This window comes from Callionymus lyra, chromosome 5 (assembly GCF_982586985.1).
Source record: "Callionymus lyra chromosome 5, fCalLyr1.hap1.1, whole genome shotgun sequence".
Taxonomy (NCBI): Eukaryota; Metazoa; Chordata; class Actinopteri; order Syngnathiformes; family Callionymidae; genus Callionymus; species Callionymus lyra.
The window spans coordinates 27,921,148-27,943,250 of record NC_141822.1 but is presented as its reverse complement, the minus strand read 5'-3'; the positions used below and the strand labels follow the sequence as shown (position 1 = coordinate 27,943,250).

Sequence of the window (22,103 nt, the reverse complement as noted above, 5' to 3'; positions counted from 1 at the left end):
CGACACTGCTTCCTGAAGCTTCATCAGCCCATTAACTGATGGACAACTTTAAAAATTTATTTCAGAAAACAAAGTAAACACCAGCCAAGAAAAGAATAGTTTGGTATAGGAAAGATTTGTTCTTCTGTCTACTCCATTTTATTCTCTAAAATGTTGTATAACTAATAGCGGAGTGTCTTTAATGTGCATTTTGAATGTTGCATGGAAACTGATAAAACCAAGAAATGTAGAGAAATGAGGCCTGTCAACTATTAAGTAGTTAAATACAAGATTCATTTTCATGGGTGCTTGCATTTCTTTTTTCTAGATCACAAGAAAATGCACTAATATGCATGTACTTGTAGCATCTCTTACACTGAAGCACATCATTTTTTAAATACAAGCAGATTTACAGACTTAATACTTTGCCTTGTTAATTCTCACCATTAAGAAAAAAAAAAAAAAAGTTATAAAATAAACCAGAACAATTGTGAAAAGTCAATTTGTTTTATTATTTAAATAGTCATTTTCATAGGTTTCACAGAACAAATACTAGTGCAATCAATCAAAGAAGTTCAACAGAAGAAGAAAATGTAAACTATTCATTCTATTTACAAGTCTAGCTTGTTCTCAGATTACCTGGTTCCCATTCCTATGGATGAAAACTCAAGTCAGTAGAAATGACCAGTTTACAGGTTTGCTGGACTTTTTTCACATTGTGGCATTTAAATAATTATGGACTAAAGAACTCGTGCTTTTAAACAAACACTCGTGGATTGTCTTGAACGTGTCAATTTCTTTCCATTTCTTCACTGCATCCCATCATCTTCTGCAACTGTTCAAAGCATGGCCTGATGATCCGACTGTGAAACTGAGCCATCTTCATTCTAGGGGTAGAAACAAGACTGAGTACAGCTGCTTGTAGACAATAAAGTGGAGACCACATTCATTTTTCACGGCCAAGTGTTTACCTTCGGAGCAGCTCCTGTCCTCTTTTGGGCTCGGGCTGAAAGTGCTGCAGTGCAGTGAGGATGTGTGCTGCTAAAATATCGTAACACTGTTCCCTCAGAAGATTGTGGTTGGCAGTGTCCCACTGAGGGAGCTCGCTGGTGTAGCGCCAGGCCACGAGCGCATGTTCTAGCACAGAGCTCCACTCTTTGTTCTGAAGAAGATGCTGGCCCCACTCGTAACATGAGACCTGGAGGATGCACAGGGATTAAATTGTGGTTCCTAATGTTGCCTTTAACATGATGGGAATCCAACAAGACTTACCTTGAACGACACTAGGTGTTGATATGCCTTCCTGTAGCAGCGGGCATCTCGATTTGAGCCGAAACGAGAATATGGGATGGAGCGGTACACATTCGTTTTTCTCAGCTGCAGCTCTTCGTGGAGATACTTGAGGTCAAAGGTTATCCTCGACACTTGACTCTGCATTAGACAATTTCATATTAATTCATTATTCATTTTACGGCGCAGAATAAAACTTGTGATGACAAGTACCTGTACTGAAAAGAGGGATTGTATCAGCTCTACCAGCTGCTGTGTGGAGAGGGGTGCGTGCTGTTCATATATCCTCTCACACGGTTCCATCCTCCCGGTCCAGACGCCTTCAACCGGTGAATCCACTAAAAAACAGAGAGGGTGTCATTTAGTCGAGAAATGGCACAATAAATAGAACCTAGAATGATCAAGCAGAAGGTGCTGGTTAACTCAGGAACCCAACGTTTAAATTATCACCACCGTGTTGCCTAAAAAGCATGTGCTTGCTGAAATATATAATCATAAGTGAAGTACTAACGAATATTTTTAGAGCTCTGTAGGTGGCCCCCAGTTTTAAAATCACTCTAGTTTCTAACGCAGGCTGAGGCTTCATTTAATTTTCAGAACTGAATTCCTGACTTTTGAAGTAGATCTCTCATCAGGTGGGTCTCTTGATTGAAAGTCAAAATTTGACTTGAGGTTTCTCCATCAGGATGTCGAGCTCAAGTCAACGACATCGCAATTTGGGCTGGACCTTGTGATTTCAGCAAGCTTGCTGGCTTGTTAGTCGCCATAACACTAGTCATTAGAAGCTAAAAAAAAGTGTCCTCATTGACTAATCTCAGTCAAAATTTCACTTCACTGCATGCGTTTCATAACAATAGCTATATGTATCGTATGGCAGAATAAATAAATGGTCTTAAAGAGATCAATAATATAATAATCTCTTGGAACTGTGAAAGGGGTTTGACTACAAACTGCCATGGAATGATACTGTGTTGATTTGTACTTTATATTGCCTCATTTTAAAATTAAATTATGAATAATGAGAGTGATTTATTGACAGCTCTACGTCTTATTGAATGAGGGACACGCACACACTTAAATGACCATTAATGGATATTACCATTAGTTCCATATTAATTAAAACATGTCAATAATTGACAAGATTCGCATGTTTAATGCTGCCTTGGGTGTCTATTTTTGTTACCTTTAAAATATATACTTTATTGAATATTGTTTTGATTGTTTAAGCGCTTTGTGACCCTGGTCTGGAAAAGCTCTATACAAATAAAAATTACTTACTAACTATTGTTGTCAATAGTAATAGCCGGGCACACATCTAATAAAAAAATAGTATTAAATATTTAATTATGTATTGGAGGGAGAGGAACATTTTGAGGGGTGGAAATATGACAGACAGCAAATTAGCAAGGAAACCCTTTCCATTAGATCTGCACATAGTGATAACTCATGGCGCAACTCTTTGGTTATTGCTTCTCATCTTTTATATTTTACACAAAAAAAAAAGAAAAAGTTATGCGTTTATTAAAATCTAAGAAAAGGACAGAAAACAATGCTCATTATACTTCAATCATGACATCTTAAGAAGAACAATCTTATTATAACAATACATTTAGTAGATTTGTGTGGCTCTGAGTGAACATAAGGAGATGAATGGAAGGTACTTACATGACTGCTGGCGCCTTGTGTTGGCTGCTGTCCTGGCTGCTCTCACAGGTGATGATACTGATCGAGAACTTATTATATCTTGGTAGGATCGTCTCATCCGCGCTAAAAAACACAAATGAAACAAGCAAAAAAACAACATAAATTAAACGACATTCAAGATCCCAGAGCGAGTACAATGTAAACAATGGTGAGTTTCTGGTGAGTGAGCGCGAAAACTCAACCGCCTAAATAAAGCCAGTTGTTGCCTCGAACAGAGAATAACATCCAACATACCTGTGATCTTCGGCTGAGGAGCAGGTATTTCCACGAGAGCAGGTCGTGGTTGACAAACCGCTGCCATTGTGAGTAAAATAAATGGATTTAAACCGCGGAGATGGTTGAAGCTATTGTTAGCCAAAGTTTAAAGCCCCTCCACTGTGCGCGCCAGTTTAAACTCAAGATAACTCAGTTGGCTGAACTTACTAATAAACATTCAGACACACGAGCAGCTAACTTCTACAAAGATGGCTTAATTTAAAATACATTTACGCCAAAAGTGTGTTGCCTGGAGTTGACCATAAGCCGTGTGTGACAAGAGCAAACTTTTGTCTGTTGCCAGAGCAGTTAGCGCGCAGGCGTGGTTGAGCCGCAGTACGGACACCTGATTGGTTGACGCCATCGCGGGTGAGGAAGAGGCGCCGAAAATGCAAATGAGCATGTGGTGGAGAAGACACTTGTTTCGTTAAATGAAAATAAAATAAATGACATTTAGAAAATTGTATTTTTTTTTTGTTTTCAATATCGTGCGGATATAATAATAATATATAATAATAATCATAATAATTATTATTATTAAAAAAAATGTATCTGGGGGAACAGACCACGTGAGGTCCCGTCTCTAAACCCTCATAGTATCGGTTTTGAATAAATTAAAACGTCTATAAATGTTTCTAAATTTAAAGCCTCAATAACATCTCTGTTGTTTTTCAAATTTTCCATTGACCGTTTAAATTCTAAATAAATCTTGTTTTAATATTTTAGTTTGAGAGCTTGGTTTTTTTTGTTTTTTTTTGTCTCGTTTTGCTCTATTTCACATTCTGTTAGTTTTTATTTTCAAGCATCTTCATATTGATACGATTCAAGAGATTGTATTCTTTTAGAAATGTTGCCTTTATCATTTATTCTTTTTGTCTCTCTAAATAAAAAATAAAAAATTGTACTATAGTAGCAAACTTTATAGATTCAATGTTAATTTTTAGTCAGATTGGTTAGTTTTGGTTGACGTTGATCAATCAATGTTGAATTACTGTCACCCTTTTAACATTTAAAATCTGTCATTTAATCAACATTGAGAGAAACTGGTGAGTCCTTTTAACATGTTTTTGATTGTTATATTTATATATATTATTTAATATTATCCTCAAGTACTACCTGGTCATTGTTGTTCTACTCATAACTTGCATATTATTGCTCTGTGAATTCATATTTTCTTAGGTTTAGCTTGATAGCATCACTATTCAATAGCATGTTAGCTTAAACAGCTCATTATTATAGCATATTGCCTTCATTCTTCTATCTTCTATTCTATCACGTTTTGACTATAAAAGTTCCTCTGAATGATGAGGCGCACCAAAAAAAAACTTGATTATTGGACTTGAATAATATAGAGGACCAAAAGCGACACACATTTTATACATTAATACATACTTAAAAATGTAATAATAACATAACATTTCCTGCATTTCCAAATCCTGTGTACTTGGAGTCGGATGGGGAGTCAGAATCCAAGTACTGCAAAGAGACGATTTGCCACCAGCTATTCATTTTCCAGGTACAGTGGCAACTCTGTCAGTAGTGACCTTCACTGCTACACTTACTTTCAAGTATTAACGCATCTATTTTTAACTACTTGTTATTGCAGTACTTTGTTATAACCAAGATGCCTCTGTTCCAACCCCTGATTCAAGTACACGTATAAAAGTACTATAATTTAAAAGCATTCACAGTTTTTATGTATTTTTTTAGCCTCTGTGAACTGCTTAGAAACTACTCAGCACTTTGGCCAGGATTATAATGGTTAGTGAACCACTTCACTTCCTAGGTGTTGTTCAAGTTAAAACCTTTCATTCTTGCATTTTAGGTTGAAGTGGAAGCTGCTCGGCCGAGTCAGTCCAACTGAATAGTGATAGTAGGAAGACAAACTTGGGTAACATTTGAATATGTGTTGTCTAGAGTTGTTGTTGTTATATAGGTTCATTATATTTTGTGATTTTTGAATAAATGATTTAAGTCTGATAAATAGAAATTGTAATAATGTATTCCAAGATTGTACGTGTAATTTCATTCTGTTTTTTTTAAGGTTCAGCTCCGTAAACACCACAGGGAATGTTGTGCAGTAAAGAGCTGGATTATGCAAGGCAAGTATCATTTTTTCATCAACTGCATAACAATTATGTATTAACAATTATTCAGCTGAAAATAATAAAAATGGAACTATCTTATCTAACTAATGGAACAGCACTTTGACATTTTCTGTGTTGTTTTTCAGCGTAAAAGTGCAGGCAGTTTAATTTAACATCAGGTGGATGATGTGAGCGCCAAAAAATGTTGCCTAAATGTTGAAAATGTGGTTTTCTGAAGCCTCAAAGAAAGTTGAAAATTCGACATCTCTTGACCCCGGGGTTGAAAAAAGGGCTAAAAGTCAACTTCTCTGATATCAGGCAATAATGTCTTTAAACCATAGTTTAAAATCAGGCGGACGATGTGAACGCAAAAAAATGTTGCCTAGATGTTGAAAATATTGTTTTCTGAAGCCTCAAAGAAAGTTGAAAATTCGACATCTCTTGACCCCTGAAGGAAAAGAGCAAAGAGGGCAAATTGTTACATAAAATATATTAAAAAAGTTACATAAGTTGTTCAAGAACGGATTTTATGTTCCATAAATTTGAAAAACATTAAGATGTAACAATGTGTTAATATAGTAATTTAGAATTATTTGTCTAAATACTTCCGATAAACGAATAATTGACTTTTCATTTTGTCATTATACCATGCAGTAAAACAGTTCACTTCAAACACTTCAGCTGCTTTACTGCATGGTATAATGACAAAATGAAAAGTCTGAGGCAGATGCTAGTCGGATCACTTAGTAATTGACTAATTTGGCTTACTGCTCGTTTAACTATTACTTGAATAGTGTGAAAAATATTTTTGATAAGAGATATTAAAAGCATGCAGAGGATGGATGAAAATGTTAAAATAACCTTTATATAATGACATGTTGTGTTATCGTTAGAATTGGTTATCAATTGAATGTTGTTTCAATGTTGATAATAACATAGTTGAAACAACATTGATTTAATGTCCGAATTCATTGAAAATCTAACATTGTTTCAATGTTGATCATATCGAGCACTTTCAATGTACGTTTCAATAACAGATATCAATATTGAAAGTACAATCGCTTGATTCATTTTAATTTTGCTATCTGGGACCATATGTATGTCATATGTTGCTATAAGAGTTGACATGTTTAAAATTCGTTTTTAGAATCTCAAAAATGTAAATATGTTTATTTTTGGAATATAAATTAATTGTGTTTCTTTAGGAGCATTCTAACAATTAAAGTTATTCAAACTTCACTAATTTTCTACTCACGCTCATGTCAACTAAGGTTTGGGATTATTTTCAGAGTAATCCGTTCCTTTTTAGAGTTAGTTAACTAAAAGCGATAACATTTTGAATAAAGCAACAAAAATATCCAAAATAACTTTTTCCCCCATTTACGAATAGCATTCACCACTTTCCGGATATTAAAGAAACAACATCAGAGACCAAGATAAACCATCTTTTAATGGGGTCATTGAAAAAAGGAAGTTTTACATCTTGCCATGAGGCAAACTGTATTTTCCATACATTGTGTAAAATAATACACCATTCAAGCACAGGATTAATCCTAAGGACAGATAATAAAAGACAAAAAGTATGTAAAAATAAATGGACAGTCAAAAGTCAGTCAATAATACTGATAAATATATATTTTCTTATTTAGGGTAAACTTAGTTTAACAGTCCTCACACGCACCTGAAAAGATCTAGGCAAAAAATGAAGCAATGATCAATGCAGTGCAATTTCATTGTCCCTTTTTCTTTAAGTTATTTGTCTTAGATTTATTTTCAACCCCAATAATTCTCATATAAACAAAATATCAGTATAATGATTTGATTTAAAAATGTACAGTAACAAATTGACTGTAATTATAAATAATATAAACTGCATTAGCGAACTGAATAAAAGTAAAGCCATAAGCCCTATATAGTGTCCCAGTAATTTTGGTGTTTTATTTAAAACTGCTACATGAAATAAATGTGTTTTTTATGTACATTATAAACATTACTTTAAATATAAGTTAGATAATGCACAGATAAAAGGGTATTAATAAGGTATACATGTTTGCTATATTACAAATATCAATAATAATATGGCTTGTTAATCGACATTTTATTATTCTCATAAGAAAAGCAAAATAATTCAGACATTTCTAGCATATATCTCCCTTTTAAAAGTTATGCATTCTGCACATTTTTATCTCTCTCTCTCTATATATATATATATATATATATATATTTTTTTTCGATATGGAGGCTGTAACGAAAATCATGACACTTCTGGTCAATTCAAATGTATTACGCTAAAAGGCAGACTTCTACTGACTGCGTAGGCCACACAAGACAGCAAAGGGAGGAGCCTCTACTTACTCAGCAGCGTTTTAAGGGAGCGGGTGAGTGCGTTAGCGATGGCCGACATTGTACTTGAGTGGCGGACAAGAGCTTTCACACTGTGCTCCCCGGGAGCTCCCACTGCGGCGGTCTCCGCGGCTTTAAGTAAACAGATATAGTTCATTACAACTTCGTCGACCTTTGCTACAACCTCTCGTTGTTGGTGCGAGGCCGAGGGACCGAGCCCCTTCACCAAACACATGCAAGCTTCACAGAGACAACATAGCACCTGAAAGCTACAAGTGACAGCTAGCAGCATCTCTTCAGGACTACTGTGCGCTTGTGACATTCTGCGACAAGCTCGTCCCAGTTCTTTTGACTCAACAGAAAGAAGCTGTTTGTACTGGGATACGTCTTGGATTGGCATCTGGGCTCCTCGATCACATCGACCGACGCTTGACCTCACAAGAGCGATGAGCTCACTAGCATCACGTCGGACGTCAGTGAACCCAGAAGGGTAGCTGTACATGTGGTCCTTGAGTGCATTGACTCTGGAAAGTCGGTCACTGAAGCTCATGTTGTTGAGGACTTCTCCGTACAGCTGCTCCCCAGCAGCATCCAACGTTGAACCACAGGGGAACATTGCCAAAGCAGCAGGACAGTCATTGTCGATGTCATTAGATATTCGGCTTCGCCTGGGTTTTTCCCACTCAATGTCATCCTCATCACCCTCACCTTTGCGTTTAAAGAAACAGTAGCTAAAGGGACCGTTGCATCTCCATGGGCTTGCATCAAATTTCGGAGTGTTCTTCATATGTTTAGGATCTTTATGCAGTGGAAATGCAACAGAGGCTCTTCTACTGTCCACCCGGCTGCCTGAGGACCAGCAGGTGGTGTGGCTGGACACAGAGCCTTGAGAGTAACTCTTAGAAAGCCGCTTTCTCGTCGGCCTCCGCTGCACCTTGGTGTCAGCATGCGCTTGGTGGTTCGGTGAAAGAGGCTGCTGGCTCCGACTCCGGGTTGGCTTTTCGAATAGAACATCTACACTAGAAGAACTAGCCGTGACGTTACTGCAGCTACGCTTTAGCTCACGACCCCTTTGGAGGTTGTTACACAAGGGCTCAGTTTGTGTTGGGGTGGGGGTAGCTGCATGGATGTGGTTATGATTCGGACAAGGCTGGATTGGGTGAGGGAAGTCTTGTGAACATCCTAAACTGTTGTAGCTTGTACTGACATGCTGTGGTACAGTTGAAAGAGTCGAGGGAGACTGTGGAGGAGGTGGTGGGAGGTTTGGGGATTGGGATGCAATGCTTGCTCTACTAGTAGTAGAAGTCTGCTTGGAAAAAGCTGAGGGATGGTCCCCTCTTCCCAGTGAAAGGCTGATTGGATCAGGTCTTGTTCCAATCATACTGGAGGCAGGAGAAAAACAAAGATTATCATTAGGATGAGAATGAGGTGACTGGCGAACTGACTGCTTTACTTGTGTGTCCGATTTAAACCAGTCATCTGTGCTTGCACCAGGCTGGCTTTTTGAGCGTGGTGGAAGGCGACTAGGAGTGCCGTCTCGGTGACACCCGCCATTATTGCCGATATACCCATCTCTTTTGTATATTGATAGGAAATGTTCTGGATCCATACCACTTCTCTCTAGTTCACATTGAAGCCCAGAGAAAGAGCTCCTTCTCTCTGACGTTGTTTGCTTGACATCTAGACAATCAATGGGTCTCTGAGCATGCATTTCAGGACTTCTTTTAAGTTTAGCAGGAAGTGTGGCGGAGTAGTATGGGCGTTCATTTCTGTTGGCATTGACCAAATTAGGATTTAAAAAGGGAGAAGATAAGGAGGAGGGCATACATGGGCAGCGAGCATTCCCCCTGTTCCTAACCATCTCCACCAGCTGAGGATTACTAGTGATATAGCGTCGAGTGTCCTTCTTTACTGCGTTACCCATACCTGCACTGTGAAGCTTCCCTCCCTGATGCATTTGACTCACTGTAAGATAGTTAATCAACTGTCTGTAGGCCTCGCTACCTTCTTTCTGGCTCAGCCCCTTCGGACAGGCATTTTGTTTGACATGCAGATCATTAAGGGACCTTCTGCTTCCAGTACCTGTGGTCTCTTTGTGTTTGGAAGGCATAGCTGTTCCTGCAGCCGGTGGGTGTATGTTTGGCAGCATTTTCCGAAGAAGTGCAGGGTCTGCATGTGGGTGAAGATCTTTCCCATGGGTTCCTAGGCCAGGAATACCATGGGAAATTCCTGGCTTCATTTCTTCATGATGCATTCTGATTAATGAAGAGGAAGAACTAGAGAGAGGGTGTCGCTGGAGATGGAGTTGTTTGGATTCAATAGTACCTGGGCCAAGTGGTGAGTCTGTTGGGGTTGCACAAGCACTACTGTTTGTGCTCCCGCCAGCATCCAATGACGAACACAAAGAACCTTGAAGTGAAGTTTGGTTTTCATTTTGCAAATTTGAAATACGCTTTGCCAAGTGGTACTCACACAGTCGCGCTACACTCTGCTGGCGAGACATTGTCGGGTGATCACTTTGTATGTCCGATCCCTGGTCACCGACACTTGTTCTCGATTGTTTGGTGGGTGAGAGCAATGATGCTACAACAAGGTGTTCATCATGTTCAACAGTGGGTGCCCCATTCTCAACGTCCATGCTGCCCGCCAAACGATCAGGGTGAGATAAACTTGCACGGGGTATCCTATGATGTTCACGCATGAGACTGTTTGTTCCTAGGGCCTCAACAAGAGAGTTGTCAGTCATGAGGGAATTTTGCCTTCTTTGGAGTTGGCCTCTTTCACAAAAAGAAGTGCTTTGGTTCAATTCTAGCTGGCTGCTTCTCTCACCGCGATATCCATCCCTGGTGCTAAAAGTGTTATACTTCCCACTAGAATCTGCAGACTTCCTGTGATGTTTGCCACCGGGTGTAGTAGAACTTGGTCGCTGTAGAGTGGATGAATGGTTAACTTGAGGCCCTGTGGTCAGTTGGTCTGGTCCAGATGATGAAGTGTCAATGTGAGGGCTACGTCTAGGTGGAACTGCTGGAGGCTGAAGATACTTTGATGAAGCCCGGGGCTTCTTCTGAATAGTTCCCCCAGTACAGGGAGAAACTGGAAACTCTGTTTGCTCCTCGAGTAAAGGTTGGTATCCTTCCCTTGTAGCAACAAGCAGTCGCATGTGGCTCTCTGTGAGCCTGTGAGAACCAGACATATCACACACTTCCGTTACTTCTGAGGAATTGGTCTCGTTGCCGGAATCAGAGGAAGATTGTGGACTAAGGCCTTGAGTGTTACTAGCTGGAAAACAAACAAAAAAAACATATTAATAATGTAATACAACAATAGCAAAATGTACAAAAAAAGTTCCATGGGCATTGACAATCAATGTGATATCTTGTGACAGGAAAAAGGATAAGGGAAGTAGCATGAGATTGGGAAAATTAAAGATTACTCTGCTACTTTTGATTTTGTCTGCTGCAATTTTGGTAAGCAGTGGAAATAACACATAATTACTGTGTGAGTGTTATGCAAGATAAGATAAGATGTAAGCAGTTAAAACTTACACTAGGGCTAACAGTGACCCTGGCCTGGAAAAGCTATCTACAAATATAAATTACTCGATTACTTACTTACGAGAAGACTCAGCTAATGCCCTACAAAACCACATAGCTTGCTGATGAATTCACTGCACCTTTCGATGAAATCGGTGAAACTTCCTAAAAGTAAATTAAAATGATCTTCTAGTCCTGTTCTCATGAAAGCCTCTTAAAATCAAACAATTATAGCCATGGCTCCGTGGGACCTACTTAGTTGTAGCAATAATCATCCTAATGAAAACATCTGTTGTCTAGGTGTTAGTAAATTCCAGGGTAACGTCTGGACATTAAATAAATTAACATTCTTGGATTCTACAAGATGTGAAATGATTAACCATCTCACAGACCTTGATTGCTGCTGCCAGGTGGCGGTGGCGGAGGCCTGCGTTCAGACACTGATAGATGTTCAAGTCTCTGTAAAGTGTTCACGACTGCAGTCTCTAGCCTGTTGGCGCTTTGACTGCTTTCGCCTTCCTCGTACGTGGGGATGGCATCAATTAATGATACCGGTAGATCATCATTGTCACGTGTACTCAGCGGTCTCCCCTCGGGTACAGCATCCTCGTCTGAACTGTCCTGGAAGCCTGGTGGCGGGGCTGCGATCGCGAGGTTCAAAGACTGCAGCACTGTGTCATCCTCATCTTCATCAATGCTGTTGTCACCCTCAGGGGGAGGCAGAGATGTCAAATCTATGATGTCATCGGTAGACCCAGAAAAGGAGATGAATGTAGCTTTTCCTGCCGCTGCTGCTGAACCACTTCCCAGGTTATTGCAGTTCCCGTCCCTGCCCGAGCGCTCGTTGCATAGAGACGTCCCTCCTGTGGAGTCCTCCTCACAGGAAGCTTCATCATCATCTTCTGCGTCGTCCGTTGTGTCACGATATATGAGATCTCGGAGTAGAGGCTCCTCACCGTCTTCTGTGATTATGATATTACTATAAACGTGGGTCATGTCACTGAACTGAAATGGCACCGTCTCTTGTGCTTGATAGTCTGAGTGATTGTGCAAGTAATGGGGTCTGTGTTGGGCTCTCTCAGGACTCTCTAAAAGTCTTTCATATCCAACATTCTTGGGCTTTTTCAAAGGTGGATCTCCCCCAAATATGAATGAGACTTTAGAAGTTCGAGGCGAGTCTTGAGCTTTGTGCCTTGTTGCAGGTGGAAGAGGAGGAGGTAAAGGACTTCTACGGTTTCTTTGGTCAGCATCAGGGTTGTGGGGGTCATAGGGGTAGGATGAAACGCTGTTTTCAGTCGGAGTGTTGTCAGGATACTCCTGGCTGTACATGGGCTGCCTGAACGACTGTTCCTCCTCATCCCCGAATGATGTGCTATATGGCCACTCCAGGATACGGTCCTGACCTGATGGCAACAGTAGAAGATATTTGTTCAATTGTTTTTCAATTCGTCCTCATCACACACTCTCACTCAACTCACAGGTTTCATCTCCCTCAGTGCTGTTGCAGTGGGCCATATTGAAGATAGATCTTCTGGCGTCCACTAGGAGGCGGTAGTAGCCTGCAGTCAGACAGGCCAGGAACATTGCGTCGCTGGACTCCATGATCAGTGTAATGGGCTGCAGTAAAGGTAGGAAGTAAAGAGATTTTAAGGTCTTCACACTTTTGATTCATGGATTAAACACATGAAACCAACAACAAATTGTCCAACTAAAGGCACCAGAACTGGTTGCTGGGTTTGTCTTGTACCTGGATTCGATTTAAGTGACTTCTTGAGGTCTAAGATATGTCACACGATCAGATTAGAATGTCATAAAGTCACTCTTTATCATTTTAACTGAAGATATTTATATTGACACGTTTTAAAAGTATTGCTCTCAGCCACTAACCTGCTATTCCATAATTGTGATTTTTCTTTTTTACAAATACAATTATTAATAACTACTACATATATCAACACTAGTAATAGTTACAGTTATTAAATGTAAAATAAATGACTAGTGTCTCACTGTATTCAGGCTATAATAATGTTTTTAATAGACGAACATGCCAGCGGAAGAATCAATTACAAGGATCAAGACATCAATACAATACAACGTTGTAGTGATGGGCTGATGAAGCATCATTTAGCAGTGTTACAATGTTTAGACCTCAGTAGGTGGGGCACTGTATTCAAAGATGTGAGGTTTCAAAAGAAAGGCAGTAAAAGCAATAGAGTGGGCTTTTGGGCTCTAAAAAGAAATATAATGCTTCACAAGGCTTCAATCGCTTCACTACAATATGGTAAGAACATGTACAATATGAGTATTTTCATTGTCATCTCTCCTTACCCGCACATCCAGGACATGCAGCTCCAGGCGGACATTTGTCTCGTCCTCGGTGAGAATTTCAATCCGGTTGACGTGACTGAAGTCGGCCAAAAGTGCCACGAGGTTGGTACGGGTGTTAATGACGTGACTTATGCCATATCGCGGGCCCACTAACAGCGTCACATTGGTTTGTTTTTCCCCTTGCTACGACAGGAAGCACAGAAATGACACGGTCAAAAAAAAACAAAAACACAATTCACCTCAATCATATCCTTACCAGGAGGATGCATTGAAACTCTCGTCCTCCATACAGCCGGAGTTCACTGAGATACCTCAGGTAATGCACCTTGGCCTGTAAAGCAGTGAGCTGCGGAGGAATACATTAAGCAAGAGCGTCAATAAGACTGAAGCAGATTCATTCACCCTTTAACATTTTGAGAAACTCTCATCTTTCGGATCACTGATTTTCCATTACAGCTAATCTTGAGGTGATATTCATTACCTTTCTCCCTGAAACAGGCACACTATTAAGGTCAAACTGCAATTTTACTACACAATAATATACATTATTTTATGTTTTATATGGCTTATAACATTATTTACCCTTGTTTTACTTCCATTTTCAAAATGACCTTTACAGTGCAAATACAACTTCAGCAGCAAATATGCTAGCTGATCTTTTATGTGGCTAAGTAGCTGGATTTAAGTGTCATTCCAATTCAGTGTAGTGGACAGTTTTAATTTGTCCGGGGCTACAGCAAATCACTTGACAGATGCAAAACACAACACACACAATCAATAAACCTCCAGTTGGATGGATTCGTTATTGAGAGTTCATAGACTCCTGGAATGCTGTGTTGGCAGGATTCTGTTTCATCTGAATATACAATTCTCTGCGGGTACATCATTTGGAATACAGAGATTTCTATTTTTTCCACTTTCATTCTCAAGATAATTACTTTTTGGTTTTCTGCTTCATGACGTTTATGTACTGTAGATGAACTGATTCTGTTATAAATACATTTTCCCCAGATTATTACCTTCACATGGCTATCAAGTGTCAAAAGGATAGGTCAGAAAACATAGATAGACAACCACACAGAGTCATCAATTAATGTATATGCAAGATGACTAGAAAATCATTGAGAACTTTGTGTAAAATCAAATGAATTAAACTTTTCCAAAGTGTTTCTGCTTATGACAAGGTGAAAAAAAACACTGGTCAAAAAATGCAGTATCATTACCACCGTACTACCAAACTTGATAACTTAACTTACATACTAGCAGCAGAGAATCCATACAAGTGATGGCGAAACCTTTGCCAATCCAAATGAAACTACAGAACACAACTGAAAAGGTTTACCTTGTTGTAGGTAATAACTCAAATCTTTCCTAGATCTGATAAAATCGGAGACCTAACCCTTCCCTAAAAAACAGTGGTCCCCAAACTATGGATCGTAGGCCAGAAGGAGCCCAGCTCCACATTTGGCCCCTGAACAATTCCAGGATTCATTTCCATTTATTTATTTATTTTTTAAACACAGTGTGTGACAAAATTATAGAACCCCCCTAATTAATAGGGGGTTAATTATCAATTATATAATAATTATAATTATAATTATTCAGAGTATCTAAATAAAAATGTTTTTTTGTTGATGTATTCTACATCTACCCATATTTTTATTTGCTCTATAAGAAGGTGTGGTTTAAAAGATATCAAAATTCTAAGACATTATTTTCTGTGAAAAACCCCAAAAGGGTTCTTTAGTTAGTGGCTGACATTCACACCCTTACCACTTTAACCGTTAAAACCCACCTTAAATCTCACCTTTTTAAATGGGCTTATTCATTGTTACACTTGTTTTATAATTCCTTTCATATCTTTCTTATCTTTATAACATCTCTTTTACTGTTGTCTTTTTTCACTGTTGTTTTATAATCTGTTTTATGGTGTCCTTGTGTGTCTTGAAAGGTGCCTTATAAATCAAATCAACTATTTGTATTATACATTTTGGAAAACATTACATTTTGACGTTAAGGCACCCCTGTGATCGTCACACAGTTTTTAAAAACTGACCCCGACCCCCCATAAGAAATGGAAAAAGTTACGTGGCCCTCAGAGGAAAAAGTTTGGGGACCCTTACTCTGACCTATTCCTTAATATGGAAATGGCAACTTTCTACTCTGACCTTGAACACTAAACAATGACATCACATAAATATGATGAGTTGAAAGTTTCCACGATGTGTCCAACATTTATACTTTAGGATAAAATGTTGCAGACTCTTCTTCTAAGCCTCTGGGAAATTGTATTGTGCTGCTTCTAAAAACTGACCTCTTAGTGACAGTTTAAGGGGAAGGGCAACCCGCTCAGATCAAATAGGGTAGAAGACCTACATGGAAAATCGAATATTTCCAATTTTTATAAAATTCAAACCATATTACAGAATTATTTGTTAATAGTCAGGGGCTAGAAAGGGGGGGGGGGGGCAGAAGACCATAGTAAAGTTAAATAATGTCCCTTTTTAATAAACCAAATGTATGACATTCTAAGTAAAATGGAAGACAACATACACAAACAATTTCAATCAATAAAGTTCTATCTATCCATCTATAATAAAATCCACACATCGGAGACTCCTGTTTCATGCCAAATAGTAAATTAGAATGTTAAGAGAATGAAGGCAAACAAAAGGAACACGTCTGGAAACCCCAAAAGACCCTTCAATCCTGGTAAAATAAAAATAATTGAAAATTAACTATAATACAACTTTTCTTAAATGGTTATATATATCTGAGCAGTTCTGGATTCAAGAAATCAGACCCATCAAGAGAAGATGTGTGCGAGTGGGTATGAATATCATTAAAAGCTTCAATGTCTTATTAGCATTCTTACTGCATCATAAAGGTTCTCAAGTTGAAAAGGGCAAAAACCTCCACAAGGTTAATCAGTGACGAGCGGCTATTTAAGGAAATTGCCTCTTAAGGCAGAGAGAGTGTGTGTCTGTGTGTGTGTGTGCGTGTGAGTGTTGCAGTGTGTGTGTCTAAACTATTATCAAGGGTAGACAAAAGGGAGACGGTTACTTTTTTCCCCGGAGGCACAAGATTCTGGTTGGTTTTGAGGATGTGTGTCAGAGCCTTCTTTATGTTCTTCTCCTTCATGTTGGACATCACAGCAGGGGGCAGGAACAGAGGCAGACCCCACTCTTTTCTGTGGAGAAGAAAACTCGCGTCAGGGTTTTCCATAAAGTAGTCGTGCCAGTCTCTGGGTGTTCACGAGATTTAACATGTTACCGCGGCACACGCAACTTACTGGATGTACTTGAGTGACACCTTCTGGGTTTGCCTGGTCGTCATAGTGAGGATGTACATCTGAAGAGCAGCCAGTCGCAGCGCTGCGTCGTACTTTAGCTCCGGACCGAACCGCTCCAGGACAACATCATTACAGCACTGACGGAAAGATCCGCGAAAAAAAAAATTACATTTAGGGCAAGAGTCTAATGGCACATAAAAAAAGTAAAAATCAATTATTCAACAAGACAAAAATGTTTTTGTGAACTTCCACTTTATGTATTCATTATTGAATACATGTATCCTGGATGATGTTTGCTATTTTGACAACGCTGTATTTCAGGTAGTGATTCAAAAGCTATTACACAATTTGAGGTCCGAGACCTTGAATATCAATTTTGTCATACTGCATCAATAATTTAATTCACAAGTCACCCAGGCAACATTTCCCAGCTGCACAGGGAAAGAGGCAACTTACAATATGTTTAGCAAGCACATACCTGGACAAAATGCCCGGGCCCTTTAACTGTATTTATGTGGCCCTTGTTAGAAAAATGACAGTAAACTTACATTTCTATTTTGGATATAGTTGTATTATTTATTATTAATTCCCCTGTTGTGATTTGATTCCTGATAATATCCCTAAAAATAATTTTCAAGAATATCGTTTAGATATTTTGGAAAAAAAATAATTTAATATTAATATATTCTCCTATTTTTGTATAATAAACACAAAAGAAGTCGTACCATAATTACTAGAGGTGTGTATTTGCAAGAATCTTGAGATACTTTACAGAGGCATCGATACGATATATTAGATGGATTAGATAGACTTTATTAATTGCTCTGGCAATATATATATATATATATATATACTGTATATACTGTATATACTGTATAAACTGTATATGCTGTATATATTAATCCCAACCACAATATGTCCAAACCAAAGCTTTAAAAGTTGCTGGTATCCTCTGATCCTCAGTCATCCCTCTCATAGAATTTCATTGTTACTTAGTCTGTCGAGGACTTGACTGCCATCTAGCAGTTAGTAGTTGTAATTGCAGGACAAACATAAATAAATGTTGTGAATATTAACATATTAATTGTAAAACCCCCAAAAAAGAATTTAACATAAAAAGAAAAATGTTTTTTGAATTTTTGAAAAATAAATAAATAATAATGATATAGGACTGTTGAATATGGATACAGTAAAACAAAACCATTTCGATTAATCGATGTATCGATATTCTAACACATCCCAAATAATTACACTTGATGTTTTGGATTCATGTATTTATTTATGATTTAAATTCTAACGCTGGTTCTACAAGACATTTTAATTTCCCACCTCCAAGCTAGTGAAAGCATTTTAGTAATACGTCGATGAAGACTTTATTCACCTGTACATAGAGGTATTCAAAAGCCACAGCGTCTCGCCGTAGTAGCTCCACCGGGTCTCGGGGAACAAAACTGATTCTGAAAAAACACTTCATTTTCTCCGAACCGGGTCTCTGGGTCACCTACATGGACAGAAGAGCAGACGTGGAGAAACAGACACCGTAAATGGAATGCAATGGTTAAACTATAGTGTTGATTATCGTCGCCTGACCTGAGAAGGTTCACTTTTATTAACAAGGGCAGGAAGCCTATTTGCAAACACCGAGATGGAAGCAGTGACGGGTGTGATCAAGCAGGTCAGAAGGAGAGTGGCTTCAACATTCATCTGCCAATTTATGTGCCAAGCACATCTGAACTGTGTGGTTAGGAATATTAAAATTGTCCACTTGTGATAGAGCAGCCTCATTAGAATCGAACAGACATTGAGGATGAGTGTGTGTGTAAGTGTGTGTGTGTGTGTGTGAGTGGGAGGGTGGCTGTGATGTGAGCTGTCGCCCTGCTGTGCCAGCGCCGATAAATGACGCAGTTCAAGTTCAAATGCTTCTCGAATGCTGAACAGCAGCGCTTGACTCCGCGCGCCAGCCAGTGATTCATAGACATGAATGAGTTGGAACACTCACCTGATAAAGCATTTCTTGTTCGTGCAGCAGATGCAGCTTCGTTCCACAGCCTCCCGTCCTGTCCTCCAGCAGGAGCGAGAAATGCTCAATGCATTTGATTGACAGCTTCTCTTGCAGGGTTAGAATCACATCCTGAGGTAAAAGGCAGCAGAAGAAGCGGCTGTGAAGCGTCGTGGTTAAATGATAGCAACAGGAACGCGAGTGACATTTTTTTTTTTTTAAGGAGGGCCGTGATGTAAAAATAAGCGTGGGCCAAGACTCGTCTCATTCGGAAGTTCAAAAATATCTCCACCAAGTCCAGCAAATATTTGACAACTTTTTGATGGGCCAGAAAAAACATCAGTTATTAGTCACCATTATTATACACTTTGTGCTGTTTTCATTTGACTTATCTTGTAATAAAAACATTTAAAAAGTTTAATTTTATCTTTTAAATGTTTTCCATTCTCCGGTTAAATAATACACTTAATAACATTAAAACAAAGACTGCATCTCTAGGGCCACAAATGTCACTTTGGACATGCATGAATTATAGCAAGGGTGGGCAATTACATTTCCTCAGGGGCCACAGTATACACGTCGTAAGTGACCATCAAGCCAATAGAAATTAAGACCAAAACCTTATTAAATACAAAAATCAAAAATGTAAAGATAAATGTTATTGTGCCATTAGATTTTCATAACCTAATCTGAATAAGTGAAATGTATTAAATCTGGAATAAAATGTAAAATGGGGGCCATGATTTTTCTCAACAATTTTTCATTTTACCTCAATTACCTAAATGCTATTGATGAAAAAGAAATGCTAGCAACAAGGACAAATAAATAAGGATTAAAGAAGGAAAAAAAAGGCCACGTAGAGATGTTTTTGTCACAAAAATAAAATTGTTAATTGATCTTTTGACCTCATAAGGGCCTCATAAAAGCAGTCAAAGGGCCGTATGTGGCCCCTTGGCATGACTTACCAATGATATGTATGCCATTTTTAAAATGGAAAAGATTGAAAAGACTTTCTGCGATACAAGATGCCCCTCTGAGGATTGCTTCACTAAAGAAAATGAGCTTTGGCAAGGTTTTTAATTCAATTGAAGCAAAGAACGTTTAGGATGATTTTTTTTTGGCAGGTGGAACTCACAGCAATAAGCCAGAACACCACAAGTGCTTTCTATCCATACTAAAAAGAGGCAGCTATACTCTATATTTGGAATCTTCCTTTTGTGATGTACACAATATTTTTTACAAAATATACCTGTTGGCAAATGATAAATAATATTGATAGGCTGACCAATTTTTACAGAGGCTGCACGACTTTGTAACCCTGCATCATCATTATTGAACTGAGGGCGCCATCTACTGTCCTCTAATTATACAGTGCTTCATGAAGCTTCATCGTTCCAGGCCTGCTACTGAGACGTATTTAGCGAATTAAAATGTTTCAAATTTTGACAAAGTAGTAGAAGCAATAGAAGATAAAAGCGCTTGAGTCATCAATATGAGCCTCAGGTAATGCTGAATTATATCCTGAAATTATTTTCATTGCAGTATAAAAAATGATCAGACAATTATTGATTCACTTCATTGATGAAGCCAATCCAGACGAATAATACTAGTAAAACAAGTTTTCTCTTTCACCCTTGCGTTATCTCAAGGGTCAAGGTGACCCGAATACCCCAAAATAAATGTGTTTGTGGTATCCCCTGTGTTGCTTTTCGGTCCAGGTGAACGGCCTTCCTGGCTTCCAGAAATACATATGCAGTGGTGGAGGTCGTTCACCTTGACCCAGAGCAAGTGGACACATTCTAATGATGCATTTATTTTTAAAAGCAGCTTTGTGACCCCTTTTTAAACACTCTTTGCATTGGGGGTGACTTAAATAACAAGTTAAAAGTTGAATTCACAGTATGGATTTGGTTTAGGCAAGTGGCTCCTTCATTCGTCTTTCAAATTGAATTCAGTGAGTAGATGCAACCAATCGCATCTGAGCACCTGCAACCTACCAAAGAATGCAGATTCCCTTTCCCAGACTTATAAGCTGCTTGGCTGCCTTTCAAATCTCACTCCTACCTCAGCACAGGTACATTTTACTGATTCTCTGTGTGATAATAATAAACAAGTACAGAGAAGTGATGAACTGACAGAGCTTCCTGAATCAGTGATACATTTTTCAAAACTCAATAGGCCACACCAGGCACATCACAGGCAGATGCTGCATGAAGCTTCAGCAACGTATCAATAGTACACAGAAGTTTGTTACGTTGTTATTACAAGATATAAATGACGGATGTTCTTGCGGTTCTCAATATTAAATATGTTGAACCTTTTTTTTATTACATATAACCCTTATTTAGATAAGATGGATGGATGGATGGATGGATGGATGGATGGATGGATGGATGGATGGATGGATGGATGGATGGATGGATGGATGGATGGATGGATGGATGGATGGATGGATGGATGGATGGATGGATGGATGGATGGATGGATGGATGGATGGATGGGTGAAAGGATGGATAGATGAAAGGATGGATGGATGGATGGATGGATAGATGGATGGATGGATGGATGGGTGGATGGATGGATGGATGGATGGATGGATGGATGGATGGATGGATGGATGGATGGATGGATGGATGGATGGATGGATGGATGGATGGATGGACGGACGGACGGACGGACGGACGGATGGATGGATGGATGGATGGATGGACGGATGGACGGATGGATGGATGGATAGATGAATGGATGGATGGATACTTTATTGATCCCCAGAGGAGAAATTATTTTGTCCAGCATCAATAACACAGTTATAAAAATTATATTATATCATTGTGATATAAGCATTAATAATTATAACATAATAACTAATTTTACCAGGAAAGTCACATGAATATCTGCAGATCTCTTTTTAAGGGAGTCCTGGCTAAGAGTTAATTTACACACAATGCAGTTTTACATTTCATACTAAATCAAAACACTAAAAACAAAGTAGAAACTGTAAAATAAAACATTATTTTCATATCAGGCTATAATTCCAAGCTATTCAGAACACAGTTAAAGTCGAGTTACTGCTTAGTTTATAATGAGTCAACTGATCTTGGATTGAGTTCACACTTTTGCTCTACGTGACGATCAGTGAGTGAATAAAGTCCAGATTACGAAAAGTGCAAAAACACTCACTTTTATTGAGGTGCTGCTGTCGAAGCGGAACGACTTGGTCTGTCCGTTCTCCAGGTAAACCTTCAGGACGTTTGGCATGAACAGCAGTGAATTGTCCTTCACCGGGTTCTGCA

General features: G+C 38.8%; 2 protein-coding genes across 5 annotated transcripts in view; both read right to left on the bottom strand.

Moving 5' to 3' along the window:
• Positions 1-510: 510 nt before the first annotated feature.
• On the bottom strand, positions 511-3,498 carry LOC148080123 (uncharacterized). Its single transcript, XM_087792591.1, has 6 exons — positions 3,208-3,498; positions 2,935-3,036; positions 1,483-1,607; positions 1,252-1,410; positions 951-1,177; positions 511-866 (listed from the first exon to the last, which is right to left on the bottom strand). Exons 1-6 carry the CDS (start codon positions 3,272-3,274, stop codon positions 770-772), a joined length of 777 nt encoding a protein of 258 aa, XP_087648717.1. The 5' UTR covers positions 3,275-3,498; the 3' UTR covers positions 511-769.
• Positions 3,499-6,739: 3,241 nt separating this feature from the next.
• LOC148080122 (FERM and PDZ domain-containing protein 4-like) overlaps positions 6,740-22,103 on the bottom strand; it is a 58,959-nt gene continuing 43,595 nt past the window's right edge. For all 4 annotated transcript variants that reach the window (XM_087791677.1, XM_087791675.1, XM_087791676.1 and 1 more), the window contains exons 7-16: positions 21,991-22,098; positions 18,811-18,942; positions 18,193-18,312; positions 16,812-16,948; positions 16,583-16,709; positions 13,776-13,865; positions 13,520-13,702; positions 12,670-12,808; positions 11,584-12,594; positions 6,740-10,937 (exon numbers count right to left, since the gene is read on the bottom strand). In XM_087791677.1, coding sequence (XP_087647803.1) covers positions 7,663-10,937; positions 11,584-12,594; positions 12,670-12,808; positions 13,520-13,702; positions 13,776-13,865; positions 16,583-16,709; positions 16,812-16,948; positions 18,193-18,312; positions 18,811-18,942; positions 21,991-22,098 — 5,322 coding nt within the window. In that variant the 3' untranslated portion in view covers positions 6,740-7,662. The remainder of the gene's footprint in view (positions 10,938-11,583; positions 12,595-12,669; positions 12,809-13,519; positions 13,703-13,775; positions 13,866-16,582; positions 16,710-16,811; positions 16,949-18,192; positions 18,313-18,810; positions 18,943-21,990; positions 22,099-22,103) is intronic.

What these genes read in the sequence shown, in the direction of transcription:
- LOC148080123 (XM_087792591.1), bottom strand. Translation starts at nt 3,274, where the DNA reads ATGGCAGCGGTTTGTCAACCACGACCTGCTCTCGTGGAAATACCTGCT. An exon ending in CACAAGGCGCCAGCAGTCAT is followed by an intron (nt 1,608 to 2,934) that starts GTAAGTACCTTC and finishes TCTGTTTTTTAG; the next exon opens with TGGATTCACCGGTTGAAGGC. An exon ending in GGACAGGAGCTGCTCCGAAG is followed by an intron (nt 867 to 950) that starts GTAAACACTTGG and finishes TTCTACCCCTAG; the next exon opens with AATGAAGATGGCTCAGTTTC.